General features: G+C 46.2%; 1 protein-coding gene across 1 annotated transcript in view; it reads right to left on the bottom strand.

The window, feature by feature from the left end:
• ADGRB1 (adhesion G protein-coupled receptor B1) overlaps positions 1–24377 on the bottom strand; it is a gene marked incomplete at both ends in the record, with an annotated part of 200630 nt that overhangs the window by 151562 nt on the left and 24691 nt on the right. The window contains one exon of the mRNA XM_082297557.1: positions 6094–6252. Coding sequence (XP_082153683.1) covers positions 6094–6252 — 159 coding nt within the window. The remainder of the gene's footprint in view (positions 1–6093; positions 6253–24377) is intronic.

Here is a 24377-nt window from a genome sequence, read left to right as displayed (position 1 = left end):
GGTGTGGAGCTTGGGTGGCTTTGTCACCTGCCCAGAGCAAGGAAGGTGACAGGGAAAACCTGGGATTGAATATCCCAAAAGCAGTCAGTGTTCACAGAGGGACAGAGAGATAGGAGGCAGGACAGAGGGAAGGAAAGATAAAAAAGTAAAGTAGAAGTTTTAATTGCAAATCAAACACCCTGAACCTTCTCTCACCAATGATTTGGGACCCTTGTTGCTGACATCTCCTAATGACTTATCCCAGTCGTGAAGGACTGAATGATTTCCTTTGCTCCTTGACAGGTATGACAAATCTGAACTGTTATTTCTCATGCTAATTAAAGCCAATCAGGCCTAGAGGCTGAATGAGTGACCCTTCCAGCTTCCCCCAAGCTTCCCCCCTGCCAGGGTTGCTCCAATGCTGCAGGAAGCCTTCCTCCCCTTTGGAAAAGGACGTGCAGAGAAGCCAGTTTGTCTCCATTTAACAGAGAGCACAGCTGAGATTTAACCTGGGTGGTTTCCTTGGAGAGATGCACAAATCAATCCTGGTTCCAAACAAAGCAGGGAGACACCAGGTCCCTTGGGAACACGGGGAAGTTGGTGCAAGAGCTGCTTTGCTGTGGGTACCTGAACTTTATGGGGTGGAGGTCAAAAATTAAAGGCAGTGGGAACTGGTTGGATTTCAGCAGCCTTTTTCCCACAGCAGGGTCAGTGGAGAGGAGTAATTCCAGGATTAAGGGAAGACTTAGACTCAATTTACATCCCAGCTGGATGAGAATGGCATGGAAAACCCAAGCACTTTTCAAATGCTAACGGGAGGAATAGAGGGATAATGGTCTTGGAACCAACACAGGGATGTTTTAATTGCAAGCAGAGGCAAGCACAGGAGATTTTGAAAGAACACAGCTCAAATGTGGATTTAGAAGATGATGAGTGCTGGCAGGAGCGGGAATAGGAAGCAGGTGACCAACACTTCTAATGAGAACATGCAATGTGTCAGACAGCACCTTGCAGCACAACCAAGGGAAGAATAAAATAAAGGCAGAGACTTTGAAGTGCTGTGGGCCAAGGTTTTAACATCCCAACATGTCTCACCACAGCTACACACTCTGTACTCATCCTGCAAAGAGGAGAGGCAAAGCAAATAGCAGGATCATGAAAATTATTCAGGCAAGGTGGGATGGTGGGAATGAAAGGATGAACCAGAGCAAAAAGTGGAAAGGGATTATTGAAAAAATACCCAAACCATTCAAACGTGGTGAATGAATCTCAGTGCAGTAAAACTGAAAGGAAAGGTGGTGGCCATAGAGGTTTTGGGCATCTGTCAACTGCTGAAGAGTGAAAATGAAAAGCACAGAATTACTAACAACCCCTAAACCCCAAAATCTCAGTGGATGGAGAAGAGCGTCATTTTGGAGGCCACTGGATATATTGCAATTATACCAGCTAAGGGAATGACCCAAAGCATTCTGATTTGAACATCTGAGGTTTGTGAAAACATCACTGGGGGAGATCTGTGACTCTCAGATGTGAAATGCCTGAACCACCAGTAAAAAAGGGGGCAGGGCAAAGTCTCTGCTGCAGCAGCAGCAGCAGGTACCTATAGGAGCTCTTCCAGCTTGCAGTGAGTTCTAGCCTGGCCTGCAGGGAATGAAGATGCTCCCACACATGCCCAGGATATTTCAGCTCCGTGGTTGCAGCAATTTTTTTTTTTCTTTAATGAGAATCAGGGGTGGCAGAGACTGAGACTGAGGCTCAGCCTTGGGAATGTCATGTGGAACATGCATTCCTTCTCACCACTAACAGCTGAAGGGCTCCATCCTGCACCTGCTCGATGCTGAAAATCCAGCCAGGAACCACAGGACTGTGCCAGTGTCACCGTCCGGCATCTGACGTCAGGATGTGGTCACCCCTTTCCCAGCCGTGGGGAGCTGTGTCTTCTGAGTCTGCATATCCATAAATGTCAGGGATGGTTCTGTGCAGCCTCTGCCACATGGGATGGCAGGATTTCAGCTGGCTCCTCTGCCAGTTCTCACTCCCCAGGAATAAAGGCAGGACTGCCCACATCTCTGATTGTTCTTACACTTCCCCGGCACTGCCAAATTCCCACACTGGGGTCAGGCCTGTGACATTTCCCCTCTGGGTTGGCTGTTGTCCATCCAGGCTCCCTATGAGGACCCTCTGCCTGCCAGGTTGTGAGCAAACCCAGCTTCAAGAAACTTGCAGCCAAAAAGAGCCACTGGAGCAGTTCCTATCCATCCACAGTGGGCGGACCTGGGAAGTTCCTCTGCAGGCACTTTTGGGTTGGCATTTTTTTCCCCTCCCTTTATAAAACAGCAGCTCCTGCCCAAATCCAAGAGATGAAGATAATCTCCCCTGTCTGAGCTTCCTTTAGCAAGGAAAAATCAGAATTGCAACAAAAACTTAGTGTTTTCCTTCAGGTTACATCTCTTGAGCTGCCACAAATAAAGGCTCTGCCTAAGCCAAGCTGCTGTTACCAGACAAAGTTTCCTTCCCAGTTTGGGGTGAGCCTCCAATACAGTTTTTCCTCAGTGTTTCACAGCTTTTGGTTTTGCCGAAAGACAACTTACCTGGCTCACTTCCTGCTGTATCCCTGGGGAAATTTAGCCAGAAGATCATCAAGCAAGAGACTCTATCACATAAATCAGCAGAGATGAGGGCCCAAATGAGTGGGAAAACACAAAGACCACATAGAAATGGTACCTGTGGAGTCATTCAGCCATCCCTGTGCACCGATTTCAACCTCTGTGGCCTCCAGACAACGTGTTCAGACTCAGCTCTGGAGCCCAGGTGTCTGCATCCACATTTTGGTGACCAGGCTAGCACAAGTCACACCTCTTGGAAAACCTGAGAGGTTTTTCCTACCATTCCCACTCCTGCACACTGAGACCTGCTGAAGGCCCACCCAGGGCAACTCTGGAAGAGAAAAATGGCAGGACCTGGGGAAGGTCCCCCTGGGGGAGGAGCTGAGTGACAAGACAGCTCTGGAACATTTGCCGTGGCCTGGCAAAATAAAATAACCAATGAAACCCTCAAAGATCTTCCACAAAAGTTCCTCTCAGCAGCTCCGGGGAGCTGAGTGTCAGCACTCTGAGAACCTGCTCCAGAGGCTGGATTAAACAGCTAAAACACTCCTTCTAATCATTCATCAGCTTCTGAGCCACTTTAGCAGATGTGAGAAAGGAGAAGTTAAAGAAAAGAGATGGGTTTATACTTGTTTTGAAGGTGGTGGGGATGTTTGTATTATTTTGCCCTGACTTGCTTGGGCAGCAACTTCTCAGTGGATAAGTTTCAATTTGCCTCCACGGCAAAGAGGAAAATATCACAGTGCTCATCCCTGTTTTGTTCTGCTGTTTTATCAGGATTACAGATGGCCCTTTGTTCAAGGAAAATATTTTTTTCCTGCTTTTTTCTCCTACAAGAAAATTAAGATCTCAGCTATTCCACAATACCTGGAGAAGTGGTCAGGTATTATTACAAGCTGCTTAAATGCTGAACAATTCAGGATAAAGTTGTTCTCCTGGCCAATTCCTCTGTTTTATTTTTGTTTTTCAATTTTTCTTTATTTTTTACTTTTAATTAAAAAAATCATTATAACCTTGACTGCAGCTTATAATGAACACTTAGAATAATAACAGTTCCAGGGTATGAACGAACATTCTACTCATCCCTAACAAATCTATGAGCAAAAGTCAATAAGAAAATAACAGTGACGCATTTAAGACAGTATTTCTGTTCTACTTTTAAATCTCTTCTTAGGTTTTAGTACAGATCAAAGTAAAGAGAAGGAAAAGATGCAAGAAAATTAGAAACCCTTCTTGGTTCAAAAGTACATCTCCTTGGGCAAAGGCAACAGGGGACAGATTCACTGAGAGGCAAGTTCAGAGCCAAGTGAGCAGTTTTGATATGGAAAGATACAAGGTTTATCTTGTAGTAGGGCACAGACGTCAAGATGTGCATGGAGAAGTCTTCTGGAAAGATTTATTGCTCACATATCCACTCAAATCCTTCCCAGAATGAAAACTTCAAAATGGGGCTCAGCAGTTTGTCTGCAAAGAGGGTCTTGGGACAATCGATCAGAATTTATTTATTTATTTATTTCAATGGAAAAAATCAGTTTGTGATGCCCCACTCTGTGGGTGTACTCTCCTTCCAAACTAGGACTTTCCATTTAGTTTAAAATTCCTTCTTCCCAAATAATCTGAGCTGAACTAATCTCGTTGCAGTTTGGAGGAGGAGCTGACTGGGAATGCAACGGAAAAAGGACAGGAAGAGGAGTGAAATAATTTATTGTATCATAGCCCCTCCGGGATTTTTGCACTTAGGATTGGCTTTGCTGAATGTTGTGTTCTGGAAAAAGTGAAGTAAATAATGAGTGCAAACAAATTCATTCTGCATGGAAATCCAACCCAGTCTCCATGATCCTCCACCCCATCCCACTCCTTGCCACCATAACCTCAGGAGATCTACCATGAAGAAGAACCAAAGTTTTGCCCCTGGGGAAGGTCAAGGGAAGATGTTACGCCCCTTGCTCAGTGCTGATGAGGCTGGACCTGGAAAACAGGGTCTTCACCCTGGAAAATGGGATCTTCCCCCTCTTACCACTTCAAGAAGGCTGCAAAGGAATCAAACAGGTCTCATGGAGGGCTTGGAAGATGGTTAGGGATGAGGAAGGATGTCCTGCAAAGAGAATATGGCAGACTGGGTCCCCCCTAGTTTTTCCAGCACAGAAGGGACACATCAAGGAGCTTTTTTCCTGTTGTCCCATGTGTTCCCATGTTCAAAGAATGACCAGCCCTGCAAATCCTGCTCTCTCACTCCCAGTGCCATCTCTACCTTCTTCCTTCACACATTGTTCACCAAGATCACCGTAGCCCTTCCTCCAACTCCACTCAGGCACACCTCAATCCCACAGCTGGACATTTTTTCAGGATCAGCTTCCAGGTCCTTGCACTCCTACTCTCCCTAGCACAATCCACATCTGAGTCATGACTACAAAGTCACCACCAAGCATGGGAGATACAGATTAAATATCCCTGGTGTGGGCAAACCTCAAAGGGAATTTAGCAATTGTGAGTCAAGGAGATGGAATTCAATATACCAGGTTTCATTAAAAAAAAAAAAAGCCTAATTGCAACATATTTTAAATTTATGGAAATGTTAAAAAATGCATGAAATCATTTTAGCCCTTATTAGAAGAATATATTTATGTCCTTTTATTTGAACTTCCCCCTTATCAGGAGATACTTCCCAGCCTTTGAAGACAGTTGAACTTTCCTTAGTTATTTGACTAGCCAGAGGAGTTATTCAAACATTCTTTACTCTGAATTTGAAATAAAAAGAAGGGAATAATTATAATCAGCCATTTGCTTGCATTTGTTGAGCTGAGTTGTCTCTGCTGTTGGCTTTCCTGTTCATGCCCCTCTCCATTCAGCTTAAAGCAAAAGAACTGGGGATGAAAGTGCTGGAGGTTCACCAGCTCAGCTCATCAATATCTGACTGGTGTGGGCACTCTGTCCCCTGTTCTCTGGAGAAGAGGACCTGGAAAGAGGATGTGTTACAGGAGGAGAGTGGAGCACCCACCGAAGCCTTTGCATCACTCAATCTCTGTCTAACAGCCAGATCTTTCTCCACATCTTAGCACCAGGGGCTTCCATGTGTAAAAGAAAGGGACAGGGTCACTGCTGTTGAACTAAACCAAGAAGAAGCAAGATTAACATCCCTCCTAGCTTTAATTATTTGGGAGAACTGAAAAAAATGCCTTTGAGGACGTGGCAGATTTACCACCAGCATACAAAAACCTGATGTAAGGCTGATTATAGATTCCTATAAGTTCTTTGGGCTGAAGGCCGGGGAGGTGTAGGAAGACTGTGCCAGCACGTGCGCGTGTGCATGCGAGACAGGCAGGGACGGGCAGGGCCATGCACAGCCGAATCCACATGTTCCCCTGGGCTTGCTGCTCCAACATAGTCCTTGGGCAGCTTCCCCGAGCCTCTGGAGCACCCTCCATTCTTTACGGGGATGAGGCCAACCTCCTCCTCCCGGGAAGAGCGCCCCGGCCCCACGCGTGCAAGGGAACATGCCTCCACTTACTATTGCAAGCCTTCCTATTGCACAGTCGTCCTTCCTCCAGGACTCCCTCGCAGGCCAGGCCCTCGTTGGGAAGGGGCTTGCAGGAGCGCATGCGGGTCTGCAGGCCGCCCCCACAGTCCTTGGTGCAGTCGCCCCAAGCCGACCACGAGTTCCAACCACCTGGGCGAAATCCAGAAAAGCCCTGTCAGCCTCAGTGAGAGCCCAGCGCCCAGGGAGCCGAGGCAACACCAGCCTGGCAAACCCTGCCTGTACCAGCTGCCAGGACCTGAAACTGGGGTGTCTTTAAAAGTGGTGGAACTGGACACTGCAGGGTAGCCCAGAGAGTCAAGAAGGGGAAGGGAGAAGCATTGCCTGCTTTTACATTGGCTTCTCTTCAGTTATTCCTATTTCCAGACTTTAAGAAGTGGTTGGACAACACCTTCAGGCACATGGTGGTGTTCTTGGGGCTGTCCTGGGCAGAGCCAGGAGTTGGACTTCACTGATCCTTGGAGGTCCCTTCCAACTCAGGATATTCTATGATTCTAACTAGTTCTGCTCTTCCTGTGCTTACTGTGGCAAAGAGCTCCCCTCTCACAAGACCCCCTGCCCATTTGGTGTCCTATTGGCTTCTAACCCCAGAAGACACAAGCAAAAACCACTTCAAGGAACAAATCCATCATTTGGAGGTTGAGTCTCGTCCTTCTGCCTCCACACAAACACATGATGTGAAGAGAGCTGGGCAGGGACAAGTGCTCTACCATCCATATTCCCCCAAAAAAGACGTTTCCTGTCCCCACACTGCAGACCGACCAGCCACAGAGAGGCACCGCTCTCAAAGACAGCTTTGATGGGGGAATAATGTGGGAATGACATTCTCCTCCAGCACCCTTTGCAGACCCCACGAGGAGCAACCTGTGAGCACCATAAGATGAAGGTGCATTTCTGGCTCCTCTCCCCAGCCATGCTTGGTGCTGATGTCAGCAATGCTCAGCTTTTCCCCGTGTACCACAATCTACAGCCCTGAAAACTGATGGATCCACCTGGCTACAGCAATGATCCTGCTACTTAGGAAGGGAAATTCTGAGCCTCTGCAGCCTTCTGTACCCTGTGTCTTTACAGCCTCCTGCCGAGAACAACTGGCCCTGGTGGAACGTCCATAAATGCTGATGGCAGGACGGACTGTGAAGACCATCTGAATCTGGCTCACCTCCCACAGTCCAAACGCCTGCGGGGAGCCCAGCAAGGCTGAGTTTTGGGTTGTAAAAGACAGCAGGGGATTATCCAATCCTTTCTGGTGATGCATAAACTGTCACATCCCTCAGTGGTCAGTTCGCTCCTCATTGGCCGCATGCAGCAATCTAAAATCTGCTGAAATAAGTCTTGGCTTGACTGTTCTGCTCCATCGTTTGTCCACCTCATGGGGAGGAGCAGAGGTGGCCCTTCAGCCCAGAGGTGGCCGCTTTCACATGGCTGCTTTTCCTGCTGTGAATTCTCTCATTACCCACAGCTACCCTTGGAGATGTTTCAGGTCCAGGGAATTCTGCTGTGTGTTGTGCTCAGGCACAGATAAGGATAACGAGCTAAAGATGCAGGGTTTTTTTGAAGACAGGAAACACTGGGAAAATTCTTGTTTTTTAAAATAAAAATGAAATAAATCCCCCCCCTTTTTTTTTTCTCCCTTGCCAACAGTCAGAGAATTCAAAGATGCAGATGATCCACTTGAGCTGACTCAGCCTCCCTGAATTGCTATTTATGAGGAAACTGTGGCTGTACTCTGTGCTCTGGGCTCTGCTGGTCCCTACATGCCCTAGACAGGACACCAGCCCTGTCTGGAAAAACGAGCCCATGTAGGTGCCAGATCAGAATTTAGGGACATTACCAGCACCCCCTTGCACAGGGATGGGCAAATACTCATCCACCTCCACTGCAAAAACCCACGAGTTCATACTCTGCTACCTCTAGCCTGGCTGTGTTTTAACTTTTCCCTCCAAGACAGAGAGAAAATAAACACAAGCTCAGCAACATTCCCACTGCTGGTGGCCACGGAACCTGCTCAGATACTTAATCGTGAGAATAACATGGAAAAACGAAGTGGGATGGAAATGGAGGGCAGTGAACCTGCCAACAAAGTGCTCAGATCCTGATAGCAGCATGGGAAATGGAGTTATTACTGGCACACAACAAATATTTGACCTTGAAGAAGACTGTCTTTCCCTCAAAAGTCACTTTCTGCGCTGGTCACTTTTCTAAACAGCATGGGAACGCAGGCTTTTCTTCCATTTCCTGATGGGAGACGGATTGTGTTTCATTTGTAAGAGAAACCATTGGCATAATGAGACGTATCCTGATGCCTGGCTCAAGCTGATCAATAGGATATCTGTAACCAGACACGTTTAGGAGTTAATCAACTCCTGGCTTGCCCTTTTCAGGATGTCTTTTTTAGTCTCACTCCCTTGCAGATTAGGAGTGAGGCTGGGGAAGGGAGAAAGCAGCTCCATGCAAGCCTTGGCTTGGATTGTGATTTATTTGGGATGCTTTTTGTTGAGACAAAATGCGTAATTGCTCCAGTGTCTTTACAAGTTATTTTATATTGTGTTCTGTAAGCAAAATACGGACCCAGAGTTGTGGCAAAATATGGCCATCGTGGTGTCCCCAGTTTGATGATGAATTGTGCAAATAGTTCTGCATTTTGGGATATGACCTGTTATGGCATTGATCCCCTAAAATAAACATAGAAATAGATGCTGCCCGGTCTCACTACAGGAAAGAAAAAAAGGGAAAATGAACGTACCAGTGTTTGATTTCTTAAATCACAGAATCACAGAATGGTTTGGGATGGAAGAGACCTTACACATCACCTTGTTCCAACCCCCTGCCATGGGCAGGGACACCTTCCACTAGACCAGGTTGCTCCAAGCCTCATCTAACCTGGCCTTGAACACTTTCAGTGATGAGGCAGCCACAGCTTCTCTGGGCAGCCTGTGCCAGGGCCTCACCAGCCTCACAGAGAAGAATTTCTCCCTAATATCTGACCTAAACCTGCTCTCTTTCAGTTCGAAGCCATTCCCCCTTGTCCTGTCACTCCAGGCCTTTGCAAAAAGTCTCTCTCCATTTTTCCTGTAGGTTCCCTTCAGATACTGGAAGGCCACAGTTTGGTCACCCCAAACCTTCTCTTCTCCCGGCTGAACAATCCCAATTCTCCCAGCCTTTCCTCACAGCAGAGCTGCTCCATCCCTCTGATCATCCTGGTGCCTTGTCTGGACTGGCTCCAACAGCTCCATGTCCTTCCTGTGCTGGACCCCAGACCTGGAAGCAGCTCTGCTGCTGAGATCTCACCTGAGCAGAGCAGAGGGGGTGACTCTTACTCTGCTTATCCTCAGCAATGGGAGAGACAGTCAAAATAAGATAAAAACTTTCATGATCTCAAATCCTTAACTGGAATGAGATCAGTTTATGAGTTGAGCACAGATAACTTCCTCCCTCTCCTTATTACTCAGTTTCCATCCCATTTGTGAGTACTAAAGAGGAGCTAGAGAAGTACCAGGACACTTAGTAAATCAACCTAGGCATTTACAACCAAGACAAAGGTATTCCCCACTTTATGGAGCAGTCCTTTTATATCATCAGGTTGTACCACTGTCCTGACAAATTAAATGCTGCATGTTATTTATCTTGTTTATTGGCTGTCAGATAAACCTTTTGAAATCCCCCTTCTTTTCCTGGGTCTAGTCCTTCAGTGCTTCAAGTGATTTGTCTTTTTTAGTGGAGCTGTGAACAAGTGGTTAAGAGTCTATTATACGAAGTTATTCCCATCCCGCCTTTCGGGGGGAAAAATGCTGTGCCATGAGGAAAACACAGGGTTCTTGTGCCCACTGCTGCATCTGGCTTCTGGAAAGGAGCGGCTGAGGGAGCTGGAGGGGCTCAGCCTGGAGAAAAGGAGGCTGAAGGGAGACCTTACCTCTCTCTGCAACTCCCTGGCAGGAGCTTGTAGTGAGGTGGGTGTCAGACTCTTCCCCCAGGTAACAAGTGACAGGATGAAATGGCCTCAAGATGTGCCAGGGGGAGTTTTGGATTATATATTCTGAAAAATTTCTTCACAGAAAGGTTTGTTAAGCATTGGAACAGGCTGCCCAAGGAAGAGGCGGAGTCATCATCCCTGTGAGCATTCAAACAAGGTATGGATGTGGCACTTGAGGACATGGTGGTGGTGAACATGGTAGGGGTGCTACACTGGTAGTTGGCCTTGGTGATCTTTGAGGTCTTTTCCAACCTTAATGTTTCCGTGACTCTACAAAAAGAATGTCTACAATGGCTGTGGAATTATCTACGATGGCTGTGGTGTCACACAGATGCTTTTAGCCCAATGCTGCAGGAGACCCATGAGTGTGATGTGGTCCTTGCAGAGGCTGCAGAGCTGCCCCATCACTCAGTTCATCACTCAGTCTCTGCTTGTTGAGCTGACATAGCCCCCACAGACTCCCCATCTTCTAGAAAAAGTTCATCCCCACTTGCCCACCACATAATCCCTTGCTCTGCCCCTTCCTCCATTTGGAGCATGAGGCTGGACATTTTTTGGTGCTGGAAAGTGAGGAATCCACATGAAATGCAGTGCAGACTTGCTCTGAAGTTAATGGGACCCTTTGCAGACAGTCCCTGTTACCCCTGGGGTCCCGTTCCATGAGCTCTCAGCAAACTGCTGCTCCCGCTGATCGATGCAGGTTGAGTTGCCATCTGTCCTTAATCCAGAAATAATGAGGCTGCTGCAACTGCTCTATAAAGGATTTTGCTTTTCAAAGGCACTGACTCCTCTGAAGGTCACACACCCAACCTGTTCCCACTTTTCTCAGCTATGGCCCCGTAGAATCACGGAGTTCTCTCACTTTGCCCTTTATTCCCCTAAACTGGAGGAGCTGTGGCTCACGCCTCCATCTCCAGAAGTTCCCATCACAACCAGCAGCTGTCACCTTGATCACACAGCCACGTTTAACTTGTATTTTTTATTTCTGGAGAAAAGCCGAAGCTCCTAGAATGTGTTTTAACAAAGATGGCTGTTGCATCTGAGGCTTGTGTCTGGTTGAGTGCCTGTCATTCAGGGAGGCCTTTAATACAGTTTCTAAGGAGTTTTTTGATCCTTCTCAGTCAGTTCTTATCATGGTCATGGACTAAACCAAATTACTTTTCATGCAAGGCTGACCTAATGCATTCTAATTCTCTGGTTAAATGGAGAAAATTCCAAGATGGTTTACATCAACCAGCAAGCTCATATTTGGCATTTCTCATTCTGAATCTTAAGCAGAGATGCCAAAAGAATGGGTCTTCCCTACTGCAAATTAACCGAGGGGACTCCACTTAGACACCCTGTCCAAACACCCTTGATCTTTGGGAAGGTTTGCATCCTGATCCAGAGTTTATCTTCGCAGCTGACAGCTGCCATGTGTCTCAGATGCCAGTCAGTCAGTCATGCCTTATAATTTAACAGCAATCCCTTAAATTAGATGGCAGTGGCAACAGCAAAAACTAGGGAATCAGCACGAGACAATCAATAGAGCACAGCAAAAGGGGCTTTGCTGACACTCCACATCCACCTCTGATTTTGCTTTTTTGGATTTAGCCTCTCACTGACCCCAGCTGAAGACACGTCTTCTTGGCAGCTGTCTCCAACTCGGCAGGTCAGGGCATTCTGTGTCTGAGAAACATGTCCAGACTGCAAAAACCCCACCACAGCTCTGTGTGCTACCACTGGGAATATTTGTAGTGGAATTTATATCACCATTTCTGAATCATCTCAATTAGCAAATGAGTGGTAAAAATGTCATTTCTTATGTGAATAGGGGGAAGGATACTGAAGGGAGATCGAGAGTGAGATTGTCTTATACCATGTGAATCCTAAATTTGTTATACAATGGGGTAAGTGGGGGAGCTGCTCCTTTATCACTCTCCTTTCTACTGAGCTGGAAAAGAGCAAGTCCAGAAGGGGCCATTTTGAAGACATACTTCTACTATACCAACCAGCGATCGTTCCCTGGAAAGTCATACATTCAAGTTTGTTCCTTCTGTGGACAAAAAGGAGAGAAATCTTTCAGGAGGATGTCCCCTCCTCGTGTCCCATGTGATGAAAGTCAACAGCAGCACAAGTGAATTGCTCCAGTGGTTCCTCCTCTGCCCTTTCCAATATAAACCCTGTGTAACACTTGGCTGTTTTGCAGATTGTGCACGTTAATAGCAAAAACGATGCCCCAAACTCCCTAAAAACCAAAATCATTCCTTGCAAGGACATGCAGTGATAAGACAAGGGAGAATGATTTTAAGCTGAAATCGGGTAGACTTAGATTAGATAACAGGAAGGAATTCATTGTGGTGAGAATGGTGAGGCCCTGGCACAGGATGCCCAGAGAAATTGTGGCTGCTCCATACCTGGAAGTGTCCAAGGTCAGGTTGGATGGGACTTGGAGCAACCTGGGATAGTGGAAGGTGTCCCTGAACAGGACAGGAGGGTTGGAATGAGATGATCTTTAAGACCCCTTGGAAACCAAGCCATTCCATGATTGTTTGACTCTCCTCCATGGAAGGGAGATAGGTGAGCAGAAAAAAAATATAAACATGCATTAAAAGTCCATGAGCTGCCAGGGCAGGGTAGCCAGGGACTGGCTGCTCCTTGAGTTTTCCAGTACTGGAATTGAGGGGTGTCAAATGAAACTGTCAGAAGGCAGGTGCAAAACCAGTGAATGACGTAATTTACAGACACAGAGAGGTGTCAAACAACATGATGCTTTCACAGCACAAAAAGGTACCTAAATTTCCATGAATATAAAACATAACTGGGGGAATGCATGAAGGACAATCCCATAAACAGTAATAGACACAAACCCAGCACCTCTTGTTCAGAAGTTCCCTGGGCTTCAAGCTGCTGAGTTGTAAAGCTGGAAAGGACCTTTGGGATCATCGAGTCCAACCTCTGACCTTGTTGACCGAACCACAGCACTCAGTGCCATGTCCAATAATTTCTTGAACACTTCCAGGGATGGTGAATCCATCACCTCCCTGGGCAGCCCATTCCAATGTCTGACAACTTTTTCAGTGAAGAAATTCCTCCTGATGTCCAACATGAATCTCTCCTGGCACGTTCTCTCTTTTCCTGTTGCTGGTTACCTGGGAGAAGATGTTGAGCCCCACCTGGCCAAAACCTCCTTTCAGGCTGTCTGGATGTTGTATGTTTGTCTTGTTCCGCTATCTTCCCTTGGTAGCCACTGCTAATGGAAGGATATTGGGCCAAAAAACCCCTGATCTGGCCAACAAGATGGTTCCTGGTACTTTCCCAGTTGCTTGGCCTCTTCCTACGTTAACTTTAACACCGTGACTCTCCTTTATGGAGATGTGGTCAGGGCACAGACAGCTCCAGGCTGAGCCAGTATTTCCTACCACCAAAATTTCCAAAATCTGCTCAGGTGACTCATTTCTGGGCACCCAAATAAATGACAATCATTCTTCAAAGCTGCTGAGTGGCCAAAGCTGCCACTGATTCCCACATCATTCACAAGTCCCCGCAAATGAAGGTAACGAGGTCAAATTTGTACAAACATTTAGGACCAGCTTCAATCTCCCTCTGCTCTACAAATCACTTAGGGAAGATGGAAATGAGGCCAGTGTGCAGCTTTCAAGGAAACCCAGCATAAAGCTGTGCTTATTACATGAATCCCTATAAATGAAACACTAGGGATAAGAGAGATTATTTATGTGGAAATGGTGGGGGAGGTGGGCAGGGAAATGAGAAAGGAAATGTTTAGTCTGGAACAGGAGATCAAATAAAACCGTGGAAAGATCTTCCCATAAGAAAGCCATAGAGGCCTAATCACTTAACTCGTTTCAAAGCAGAGCAGGCAAAATATCAAAGAACAGACCTGTGAAGAGAAATCCAGCCAGCACCACCGGGGAGGAATGAAATGCTTCCCCGCCCTGAACCTCTCTGAAGTTGTAAAAATCACACCAGAGCTGGGTTCACGCACTGCTTGCTTCTTCATGTTGCTGCAGACCCCGGGCAAAGCACAGAGGGAGCACAATGTCCCATTCAAATCTAACTGTGCAGCCCGAGATGATTGAAACCTTCCCTTATACCAGGGTCACCACCTATTTTCATAAAAGGAAATCAAAGGATAGCATTTGTGAAATTTCCTTTTAAAGGAATTTCTTTAAAAGAAATGTTTTTAAAATGTCTTAAAATGTCTTTAAAAGATCTGTTGGGGACGTGGTTTAGTGGTGGGCTTGGCAGGGCTGGTTTAATGGCTGGACTCGAAGATCTTCGAGGGCTTTTCCAACTCAAGCAATTCAATGATTCTCTGTTCCGTCTTTCCTGGCTTGAAGGGCTTTGGCTTTCACCTATAAAACACTTGCAGAACAATGCATAAACCCATAAATGCCATAAAATGTTGTAACATCCAGAACTCTGCAAGCCCATGCAATTCCATCTTGCTCCCTGGACAGCATTTCCACCTGAAGGATTCCTATGATCCCCAAGACTGCAGTTTCTCACTCCTCCACGAGCTGTGACATATTTCTTGTCACAAGAGCACTGCAAGGCAGGGCTGTGCCATTATTGCTTCTGTGAGATGAACTGGGGTGGTGTTGTAAAGCTAAATGTCTCGCCCATGGTGTTTTTACAACACTGAGAGAAGTTCAGCTCTCTTCAGGTGAACATCTTCCATGAGGACAGAGAGAAAATCATCCAGGGGGACAACCCAGGAGCCAAGTGTCTCCCCTTAGAGCATTTTTGATGAGGACACCACATAATCTGTGTCTCCCAGCACTCCTGGCTCCACGAACGGCTCCCAAGATAGAGCCAGAAATGCAAACTCTAGCTGAGACAGCACCTTGGCACTGTTAAACCAAATATTTAATGCTGTTTTGATAGGCACAGCCAATCCCTCTTCATACAGAGATGTCAGTGATGTGGATTTTGCCTGGAAGGGGAACGGAGGTGGCTGAAAACCACATGAAAGTGTTTTTTGTGTGGTTACCTCAGAGGAAGGCTGGGGAACAGGCAGGTTGTCAGCAGGTATTTCTCCCATCGGTGTCCTCTCCTCTGAGCTGTCGGGCACACTCACCCTGCACGGGAAGATGCTAATCCAGGCTGGACAGAGGCTGCCATTCCCAGCTCTGCCCTTGACACCTTGTTGGTGTTTTCCATCGCAGAAAGGAGCAGGTTTCAGGCTTGTCTCTGTGTCTCTGCCTCTTTCCAAGTTAAGATGGGCGCACCCAGAACGGCTGGCTCGTATTAACACTTGGGTGAGGTGAGGGGAAAATTGGGGGAAGCTAAACCATGGAATTGTAGAATGGTTTGGTTTGGAAGGGACCTTAAAGATCATTGAGTTCCAACCCTCCTGCCATGGGCAGGGACACCTCCCACTAGACCAGGCCAAGGCAAGATTTGGTAAAATTTTCAGGATTTTGACTTAATCTGATATTTTCCATTGCACAGGTAATGAATGCCTTTAAATATTTCTTTTTTTAGCACCTTTGGGGATAGCATATCTAGAAGGGAAATTCCTTCCCAACACTGTGGGATTAGGGATCATAAAATCATAGATTCATTGTATGTTTTTTGTTGGAAGGGACCTTAAAGATCATCCTGCCATGGCCAGGGACATTTTCCACTGTCCCAGGTTGCTCAGAGCCTCATCCAACCTGGATTTGAACACTTCCAGGGATGGGACAGCCACAGCTTCTCTGGGCATACTGTACCAGGGCCTCACCACTCTGAGTGTAGGATATCATCCTAAATTCCCCAATTTCTTCAGTCCAAGGAGAAGGCAGAGACACCATTGGAGGCACCCAAATGAAAAGCTGCTTCCAAGTTGCTTAATGAGAGTTTTAGGAGGCAGCAGCTTCAGTTCTGCATCTGGGATGATCATCACGTGGTACCCAACATGCCTTGGCATCAAGGGCAAGAAATCAATATCATCAACCTTTACCAGCATTATAATGACGAGGTTAATATCGATCTTTTGACATTAAGGTGTGGTATGTGAGTCCTTAGCATCATTGCTGGGAAGCTGAAGCTGCAGCACTGTAAAACAGACTGCAGGCACAGCAATCTGCTCACAGATCCCTCAGAGACCCTGGATTAGAATGAACAAAGCAATTCTCAGCCTGATTTGTAATCGACCGTTCCCAAAGTTGTTGCCTTTTCTATCAGCGATGGGAGGGGATTATTCGCACATGTCTGCTGTGTCCCTTCAAAGTCCCAGAGCGGCACAAGGAAATGCCAAATGGAATTAGTGTGGTCCTCCAGAGAGCAGAATTGTGGTCTCAGCCTGTGTTTTTAGCTTGAAAACTAAACAGGAATTAAGTCCTTGTTCTTTATAATCTCCTGATGTAGAACTGACGTTACCTTGCTACAGGTGAGGCCTCCCTCTCCTGAGGTGGTGATTTCTTCTGTAACCACCACTAAAAGAAAACCTTTTCTCTAATGAAAGCATCTCCATGAGTATTTCTTAACCCTGAGTCTGCTGATCCAGTCCCTCATACCCATAATCTTCAGCCCTGAGAGATCAAGGTCTTAAAGGCTTAAACTGCTTCATTCCTAGAGACAAATCTGACGTGAAATTCCCTTGGTCTGAGGTCCCTCTTAAGAAAAGAAAGGCAGAGAATTGAATGATTAAATCATCACAGATGAGGAGACGCCATGAAGGCCCAGCATTTACCCAGGAATTTCTAAATGACTTTTCCTGTTGTTCCTATTTGCTATTTTTATTCCAGCAGTGTTAAGAGGCCTTGAGTAAGATGAGACTTGTTCTGGGATTGGCACTCCATGGGCAAAACAGTCACAGACAGTCCTTGATCCTGAGAGCCTGCATTAGGCTGTGCCTAATTACTGCTGTGATTGGAGCTACAGAGCGAGGGTGGTGAGTGTGTGTGGAGAGGGAAGAGGAGGAGAGTGGGTTTATTAACAGACAGACAGAGATTCAGACCACTTTACAAATTATTGACCCAACTTAATTGCTCATCATTATGTGCATTAGCTATTTTTTTTCTATGAGGGAAAGCAGACAAACGTCCCTGAGCTACAAGATTGCCTGAACAAATAGGCGGGTTCTGGGCGGACCAAGGGTGGTGTTTTCCTCCCAGCACATTCCCCACATTGACTGGAAGTTAATCCATAGGAGAATAGAGGATGGAGACAGATGGTGGAAGATTTCCCTGCCTCCTTTTTCCCTTTTGTCGCCTTTGGTGCTCGGAGGAGTCAGGAGTGGTTGTGTTATCCTGGATTGCCAGGACTGTTCAGGATGGAGAGCCAGTGCACCAGGTGACTCCCTTTCCTATAACACTCCATGAAAAGAGGAACATGGCTAGATCCCTTTTGGATGACCTCACTGCAGCCCTCCAGTAATTAAAGGGGGTTTAAAAAGGGGGGAGAATGAATTCTTACATGGACAGATAATGACAGGACAAGCAGAAGTGGTTTTAAAGTAACAGAGGAGAGATTTAGATGTGATATTAAGAAGAAATTCTTCACTCAGAGTGTGGTGAGACACTGGCAAAGGTTGTCCAGAGAAGCTGTGGCTGTCCCATCTCTGGAATTGTCCAAGGCCAGGTTGGACAGGGCTTGGAGCAAGGTTCTGTCCTGTGGGCTTGGATGCAAGGTTCTGTCCTGTGGAAAAGGGGTGGAACTGGATGATTTTTAAGGTCCCTTCCAACCCAAACCATTCCTTGATTCTATGAATGCAACATCCCCTAGACACTGACTGCTTGTCCAGCAATTCTCACTTCAAACAAGGCAAACAACCTCTCATAATTATATCTACTAATTGCCAGTGACTGCTATCTGAAGAGCTGTGCCATACTTTATTTTCCTCTGGAGTCATCTGGGATGGCCCATGAAGACCAAAAGCAGGAAGCCGGTGAAGGATGGATCTGCACTGCCTGGCTCCAGAGGATTCCCAAATGTCTCAGGTTGGATACATCTATTTTTTTTTTCTTTTGAGCACATCATTATGAGCCAAGAGCAACATCTACTGGCCAAGCTGTTTAGCAGGACCAAGTGTAGATCTGGCACAATCCATAGATTTTACACAGCTGTGAGATTTTTAGGGATTACCCAAGCACCAGGAGCAGCACCAGCACTTCCCAGCTGTGCAAGCTGCCACCAAAGCAAATATCTCAGCCCTGCATGCAGCTTTTATCCATCCCTAATGTGAAAATTGCTTTACAGGCCCACTCTGTCCTGGGGAGCACATCTTGATAGGTGGAAGTATCTGTGTATCTCCATTTCTTCTTAGCAAAGTGCTCCTTGCATTTCCCACTGAGGTTTCCTGGGATGAAACAGGCTAAAGGTGAGCAGCAGCCCATTTATTGCCACCAAAACTGCAAGGAACTTTCCATGGCTGGCATTCAAGTGGTCTAACTTTATATATCAAAAATAAAGGGTCCAAATTTGGAGGCTGAGACTGTTCTGGTGTCTTCTGGTGGGAGCTAAGAGCATGTGTGGACTTCAAAGTAGGGGGTCAGCATAAGAAGTGGTGCTGGCCAAGCTGGATCATGAGGAAAGATTATGGGAAGGGGCTTCACCCCCTAAAAGAGTCCGGATGTGTCAAATTCAATGTTGTTGTCAGCCCCTGGGGGTTTTTTCGCAATCCTTCTCAAAAGGCAGCGTGGGAATGTGTGGGAATGAGAGTGAAAAATCAGTGAAGCTTCACCCAAAAAAATATTAGCAAGAAAAAAAAGAAAATGGAGAGACTGTGAGTTGATCTTACAGGAAGAGTGAGAACAACCCCCACGAATAACAGGCACAGCTCATTTCTCCACCTCTGCAGCCTGGAGCACTCGGCTGTTTGGGCACTGACAGGAAAACAGAGCTCTGAGGAATCCAAATAAATTACACGTGAAAGACAATTTCCTCCCCTCATGAGGGCCACTTCTCCCCTCAGAGCAGGATTTAAAGGGGAGTAAGAGAAAAGCAGCCTGATCTGTATTCTGAGCTCACTGCAAGGTCACAGACCCCCTGTAGAGCATTGCCAGGTGAGCAACAAACAGCCCAGGTGGTTTTAGAGGTCTGTGGTGCAGATCTGTCCACCTGAGCACTTCATAAATAGAGGAGGAAAATAAGAACTCTGCAAATATAGACTTTATATTTGGCCATGTTTCTTAAGAAGGAGATGGATCTCCCCCTAGAAATGCTCGTTTGTTGATTATAGAAGGAGACCACATGACCAATGTCTACATTGAGGATGTTTTTTGGTCAGAGAAATCCTTCTCTCATCAGGGATGAGAGGTGGCAGAGAACCACAAGTGGTTAAAATGAGCAGGAATCACAAGCCAAAGCTGTATAAAATGGGAAGGAACAACCCTGCCTGCTGCAGGCAGGTGGTGAACTCGCTCTATCCAGGTGCCTTTCCTGCTCCTGCTGACTCACAGCCACATCCAACTGTCCCTTTGGCAGTCCCCGTCTCGGGACAGGACCCGCAGGTGTTCCTTGCAGACCAAACTGAAACCAGGGCATCTGAGGTGTGCAGGGAGCTGTGCCCTCTGCAGGGGCAGGACCAGCAGCATCACAGGACTCTGGGTGTCTGCTCAGGCTTGTCAGAAATCTCATGCATGACCTCAGAAGAGTCATCTTCCCTCTGCCTGATTTCCAAGGTGGGAGTGTCTCTGATAATGATGAGAAATAGAATGATGTAGGAAGGTGCTGAAACTGGGAGAGGAAAGACAAATTTTGCTCTTTGTGGCCACCATCTGTGGACATAGATCCCTGCTGGAAAGAGCCCTGTGGTTTTTACTAAGCCTGTTGTAGCCAAATCCCACCAGATCCCACAGTCACAATCTTATCCAGAAAGGGGTTGTAACAAACCCACCCCTTTGGACAGGTGTGGTACCTGCCCACCTAAAACAGGTAAGACAGGTAAGGAAGGTTTTTCTTCTGCTTGATTCTGGTCCATAGATGATGGCATGGCCAAGTCCTTGTTGGGCATTTGTAGGATCCCCTCCATGGGGAGGACAGGAAGGTTCTCACAAGGAAATGGATCACCCAGCTCCTCCAAACTTCAGCACAGACTGGGATTTGACCCAATGCCAACGAGAGTTCAACAGGACCAGAAAGATTGGGATGGTCTTTAAGACTCATTTTACCTCTTCTTGAGGATGCCTGGCCTTATCCAATGTTTTGTGATGACTTCCATAACTTCCACGTGGTTTTGTGCACAAGTTTCAGGACATGGTTTCAGGGCAGCACTTGTGGGAGAACAGGGAAAGGCCGCAGGGTGTCTGAGTCTTCCTCCACTCTCTCCCAGAATACAGCAACTGGTGCATGGAAAGTTATAATGACAAGTGCTTGTGAAAAAGGAGTCCTCTTAAACCCAGGGAAAAAAAGATAACTCCGGGCTACAGAAGCCCAGGGGTCTGGTTTTGGCCTGATGCCTCCCGGAAATTATCTGTTTCCAGATAAAAAATGGAATCAAACAGCTGCATCCAAGCAGATGGGCTGGTTCTGACCCCTGGCTGAGCAGGAACGCGAGGATCCACACAGGTAATGCGTGAGCAGAGGCCGAATAAAGAACAGAACAGCAACCCAAGACAGGAGGGGCATGAGCCTGAAGGGAAAGGTTGAGCTCTGGTGTCTCCCTGAATAATACAAGACGCAAAATATTCTGTTACCAGCCTGGGGAGCAGACAATTAAAACACTACTTGAAGCAAATGTCTCCTGACTCTGGCTCAGAATTTCAATTAGGCTGGGAAGGCTTATTGCACTTAAGTGCAGGTTAGTGACATTTCAGGAAGGAGAGATTGATTGGGAGCTGGGTCACAGCTCAGCAGCGGGGATCATGTCTAGGGGCCTGTCCTTAAAAACAATGTGTGATCTCTGCATGGCATTTTCCTTGTTTAGCTCGTTTATGTTTCCTTTGAGAATGAAAAATCCCAGTAGCCAGAGCTGTGTCCCCTCCTTTCAAACACTGACTTTTTTTCTTACTCAATTTCAAAGTTCTTTAAGCATCCTTAGGTGTCCATGCAGTATTTCCTCTGGCTCTTCTCTTCCTCCTAAGGTAATTAACCTTTTCTTGTCTCGAGAATCAGTTTCTGGCTTGCAGCAAACTTTTTTCTTACTGGTTCACCAGCTTTCCAGAGCCCCAGAAAACAGGAGAGTGTCTGCTAGTACAAACTGCAGGTACGAACAACCTCATTCCAGCTATTCTGTCTGGAAAGCAAAGTGGGAAAACACCCTCAACCAGCTCAAAAAATAAAAAGAATTATTGGAAGACACCAAGTGTGCACCAGGGAAAGTCCAGTAGGTGATAAACCCAGGCTGAACAATGCACCAGGTCCTTTGGTGGGGTTAGAGGTGATTGAGAGAGCTACAGCTTTTGGGAGATGTGCATGAGAAGGGATTTTTTTTTCCATAAAACATCCCAAAATTCATTCATTCCTCACCATTCTCACACATCTCTACACAACTGCACAGACTGATAAAAACATCACCCAAAAAGAAACCCCCCCAAAAGAAAACACTCTGGTCTAGCTCTTAAACTCCAGCACAGACAAAAGCCCTGCTAAGGACACACACTGGGGAGATGAGGAACAAAGCAAAGAATCAGGTAGGATTAAATTAACCAGCAGAGGTTTAGACAGGATTTCAGGGCAAATTTCTTCATTGAAAGGGTGGTCGGGCATTGGAACAGGCTGCTCAAGGGAAGTGGTGAATTCGCCATCTCTGGAAGTGTTCTAAAGATGTGTGGATCCTGGGGACATGGTTCAGTGGTGGTGATGCCATGATGATTTTTTGCCTTTTCTTTGTATCCCTTTTATATCTTTTTACAACTTCTGTATTCTTAGTGGTTTTTTGCCTACATTCTGGGACTTGTTTGTTCAGCCAGGAGAACAAACATTTTAGAAGTTTCGTAGTTAGGGATCAGAAAGCCCCAGACACCAAGGTCCTCTCCAGGACACATTCTGTAAACCAAGATAGAACCACCCAGGGCAAGGTTCCTTGGGGAGGGGGGCTCACTTGAGCCTCTCATTGGGGAATCTTTGATAGATGTCCTAATTAGCAACACCCATAATGTTATACCCGATCTATGGTGGGTGTGCATTGTGGTGTGCATTGCAGCGTATTCCACCTGGATGTGTGCACCTAAGGATCCTTAAAATAAATACAAAGGTAAAATCCCTTTTTCCCTTCTAACCGTGTTTGATTCTTGATTTTTAGGCCAGGAAAAGTCATCAATGGCCTTGGCAGTGCTGGGTTAGCAGTTGGAACTGATGATCTCGGAGACTTTTCCAACCTTATTTATTTTCTGATTCTAAGATTTCTGCTACCAAAAGAATCGTGGGTAAAGGAGCCTCATTTGGACCCACAATGGGCACACTGATGGACAAGTCTAATGTGTGCTCTGCTCAGAGGGGGTGAATTTATTTTTTGATCACCATGAATAGATTTTTTACTCTGTAAATCTGCTGGATTTGTTTCTGGAACCATGGATTCTTCAGTGTCCTGCCGCGAGTGGTTCCACAGATTCATGATGGGCAAAAACTTTTCTCCTCGTACTCTCCCAGCTAAAACTGCCTTGGTTCAGTCTCTTGGGATGGCCAGCTTTGAGTCATGGACTTGGAATCATAAAACAGAATCACGGAATCATTAAGGCTGGAAAAGACCTCTAAGATCATCGAGTCTACCAGTGGGAAATGACACCAAATTTAAAATTTTTGTATAACTTCAGTCAGAAGTTTTGTTTTTGGGAGAAAGAAATTGAAGTTTCTTTTCAAAAGATTATTTCAGCACTCGAGGCCTGATGAGCTGAACATCTCAACAGACTGGAGGTAGCACAGAAGATACACAAAAGATATCAACCATTAACGAATATCAACTCCAAATATCACCCCTGGCATGGTCTGAGACCCCTGGTCTGGGAAAAGAGAGATAAGAGAACAAAGAATGAGAACCTAATTAGCATCGAAGGCCAAGGGATTGATAACTGATAGGAACCCAAATACTAAGAACTGTGCTATTTGGGACAAATGAGCATTGAACCAGTGAATTTCAATAGGTTTTTATTGTATAAAATACGTGAAAAATCTAGTAAAGATCATGTGTGATGGAATGATTTTCTCTGCACAACCATGTGCGGATGTGCAATGTGTGGATGAAATTATTTCTGTTGCACATCCTGGCAAGAATAAAATAATGCCTTAATTCTCTAACACCAAAAAAAAAAAGTTTTAGGAGAGTTTTTTGTTTTTCCCATTAACCCAGCACTTCTAGGCCCACCACTAAACCATGTCCCCAAGCAGTCAGAAAAGTGGTGACAGCATCTTTCCTCTCAGGAACCAGTCAGCTCTCATCCCGACTTTTCCATTATGGTCCCAAACATTGCTCATGTGGAGTTTGCAGGTCCTTCCCACCCCTCATCCACACTCCACCTCTAACCTCAAAGGGAGCCAGCCTGCACTCAGCAGACCTAGAGAAACCTTTCCTAAAAGACAGGCTTTTCCTTTTTTTTCATTGTGCTGAAAGGCAAATATTTGCCAAAGAAAGTCTTGCTGGCTCCTTCAGGGATCTCTGCACGCTCAGGGCAGATTACTGGTGCTCACTGCTTGGAGCACAGGAGTAAAGCATGATTTTCGTTTTTCCCTTCACCAAATGGTGTTTTCTTTTCTCTTGGTCAGCTCTGAGAAAGGTTTTATTATCAGAGGAAAGTCGGCTTCGTGTCATCACTGACCCTTCCCCAAGGAGCCATTCATGGCCCAGAGCCCCTCGGAAACCACCCTGGCCCCTTGAAACCACCGTGGAGGTTTTTCCAACACCCCTCCAACAGATGATTCCTCTCTGCATCTGTGGAGTGAGATGAATCAATGGGAGACCCAGGAGGGTTATTTCACCTGTGAATTATTTACACCCACTGGGTAATACTTCATTTTAGACCGGCCTTGTTTTACGCTTCTAATTTTTAATTCTTATAATTCCACCTCCAGCAAGCAGAGGCTCCTGAGAGCAGTAGATTATATCTCAGCGGGCACACTCTGGGATGCATAAATAACCTCTCCTCTGCTGACAGCACATGGGAAATGGGCTGGGCTTTCATTGAGGGTAAGATTTTCCCCCTCTCTCTCTGTCTTAAAGGAATCTTTATCTCCGTGCAGCTATTCTGTAACACGCCTCTGTTTGGTAGCAAAAGAACTATTTAAATGCAAATGTTGACTTTTTGCCAGGGGTTGGAGGGAAAATACTTGTCTAATGATGTCCTTCCAAAAGTACAACTGGCGCTGTTTGTAAAGGAATTGCATCAGGAGGAGTTGGGACTTTGGTTCCTTACGCTCCTAAACG

This window comes from Coloeus monedula (assembly GCF_965178545.1).
Source record: "Coloeus monedula genome assembly, chromosome: 1".
In the NCBI taxonomy this organism is placed as follows: Eukaryota; Metazoa; Chordata; class Aves; order Passeriformes; family Corvidae; genus Coloeus; species Coloeus monedula.
The sequence above is the reverse complement of the archived record's forward strand: the minus strand, read 5'-3'. Positions and strand labels throughout refer to the sequence as shown.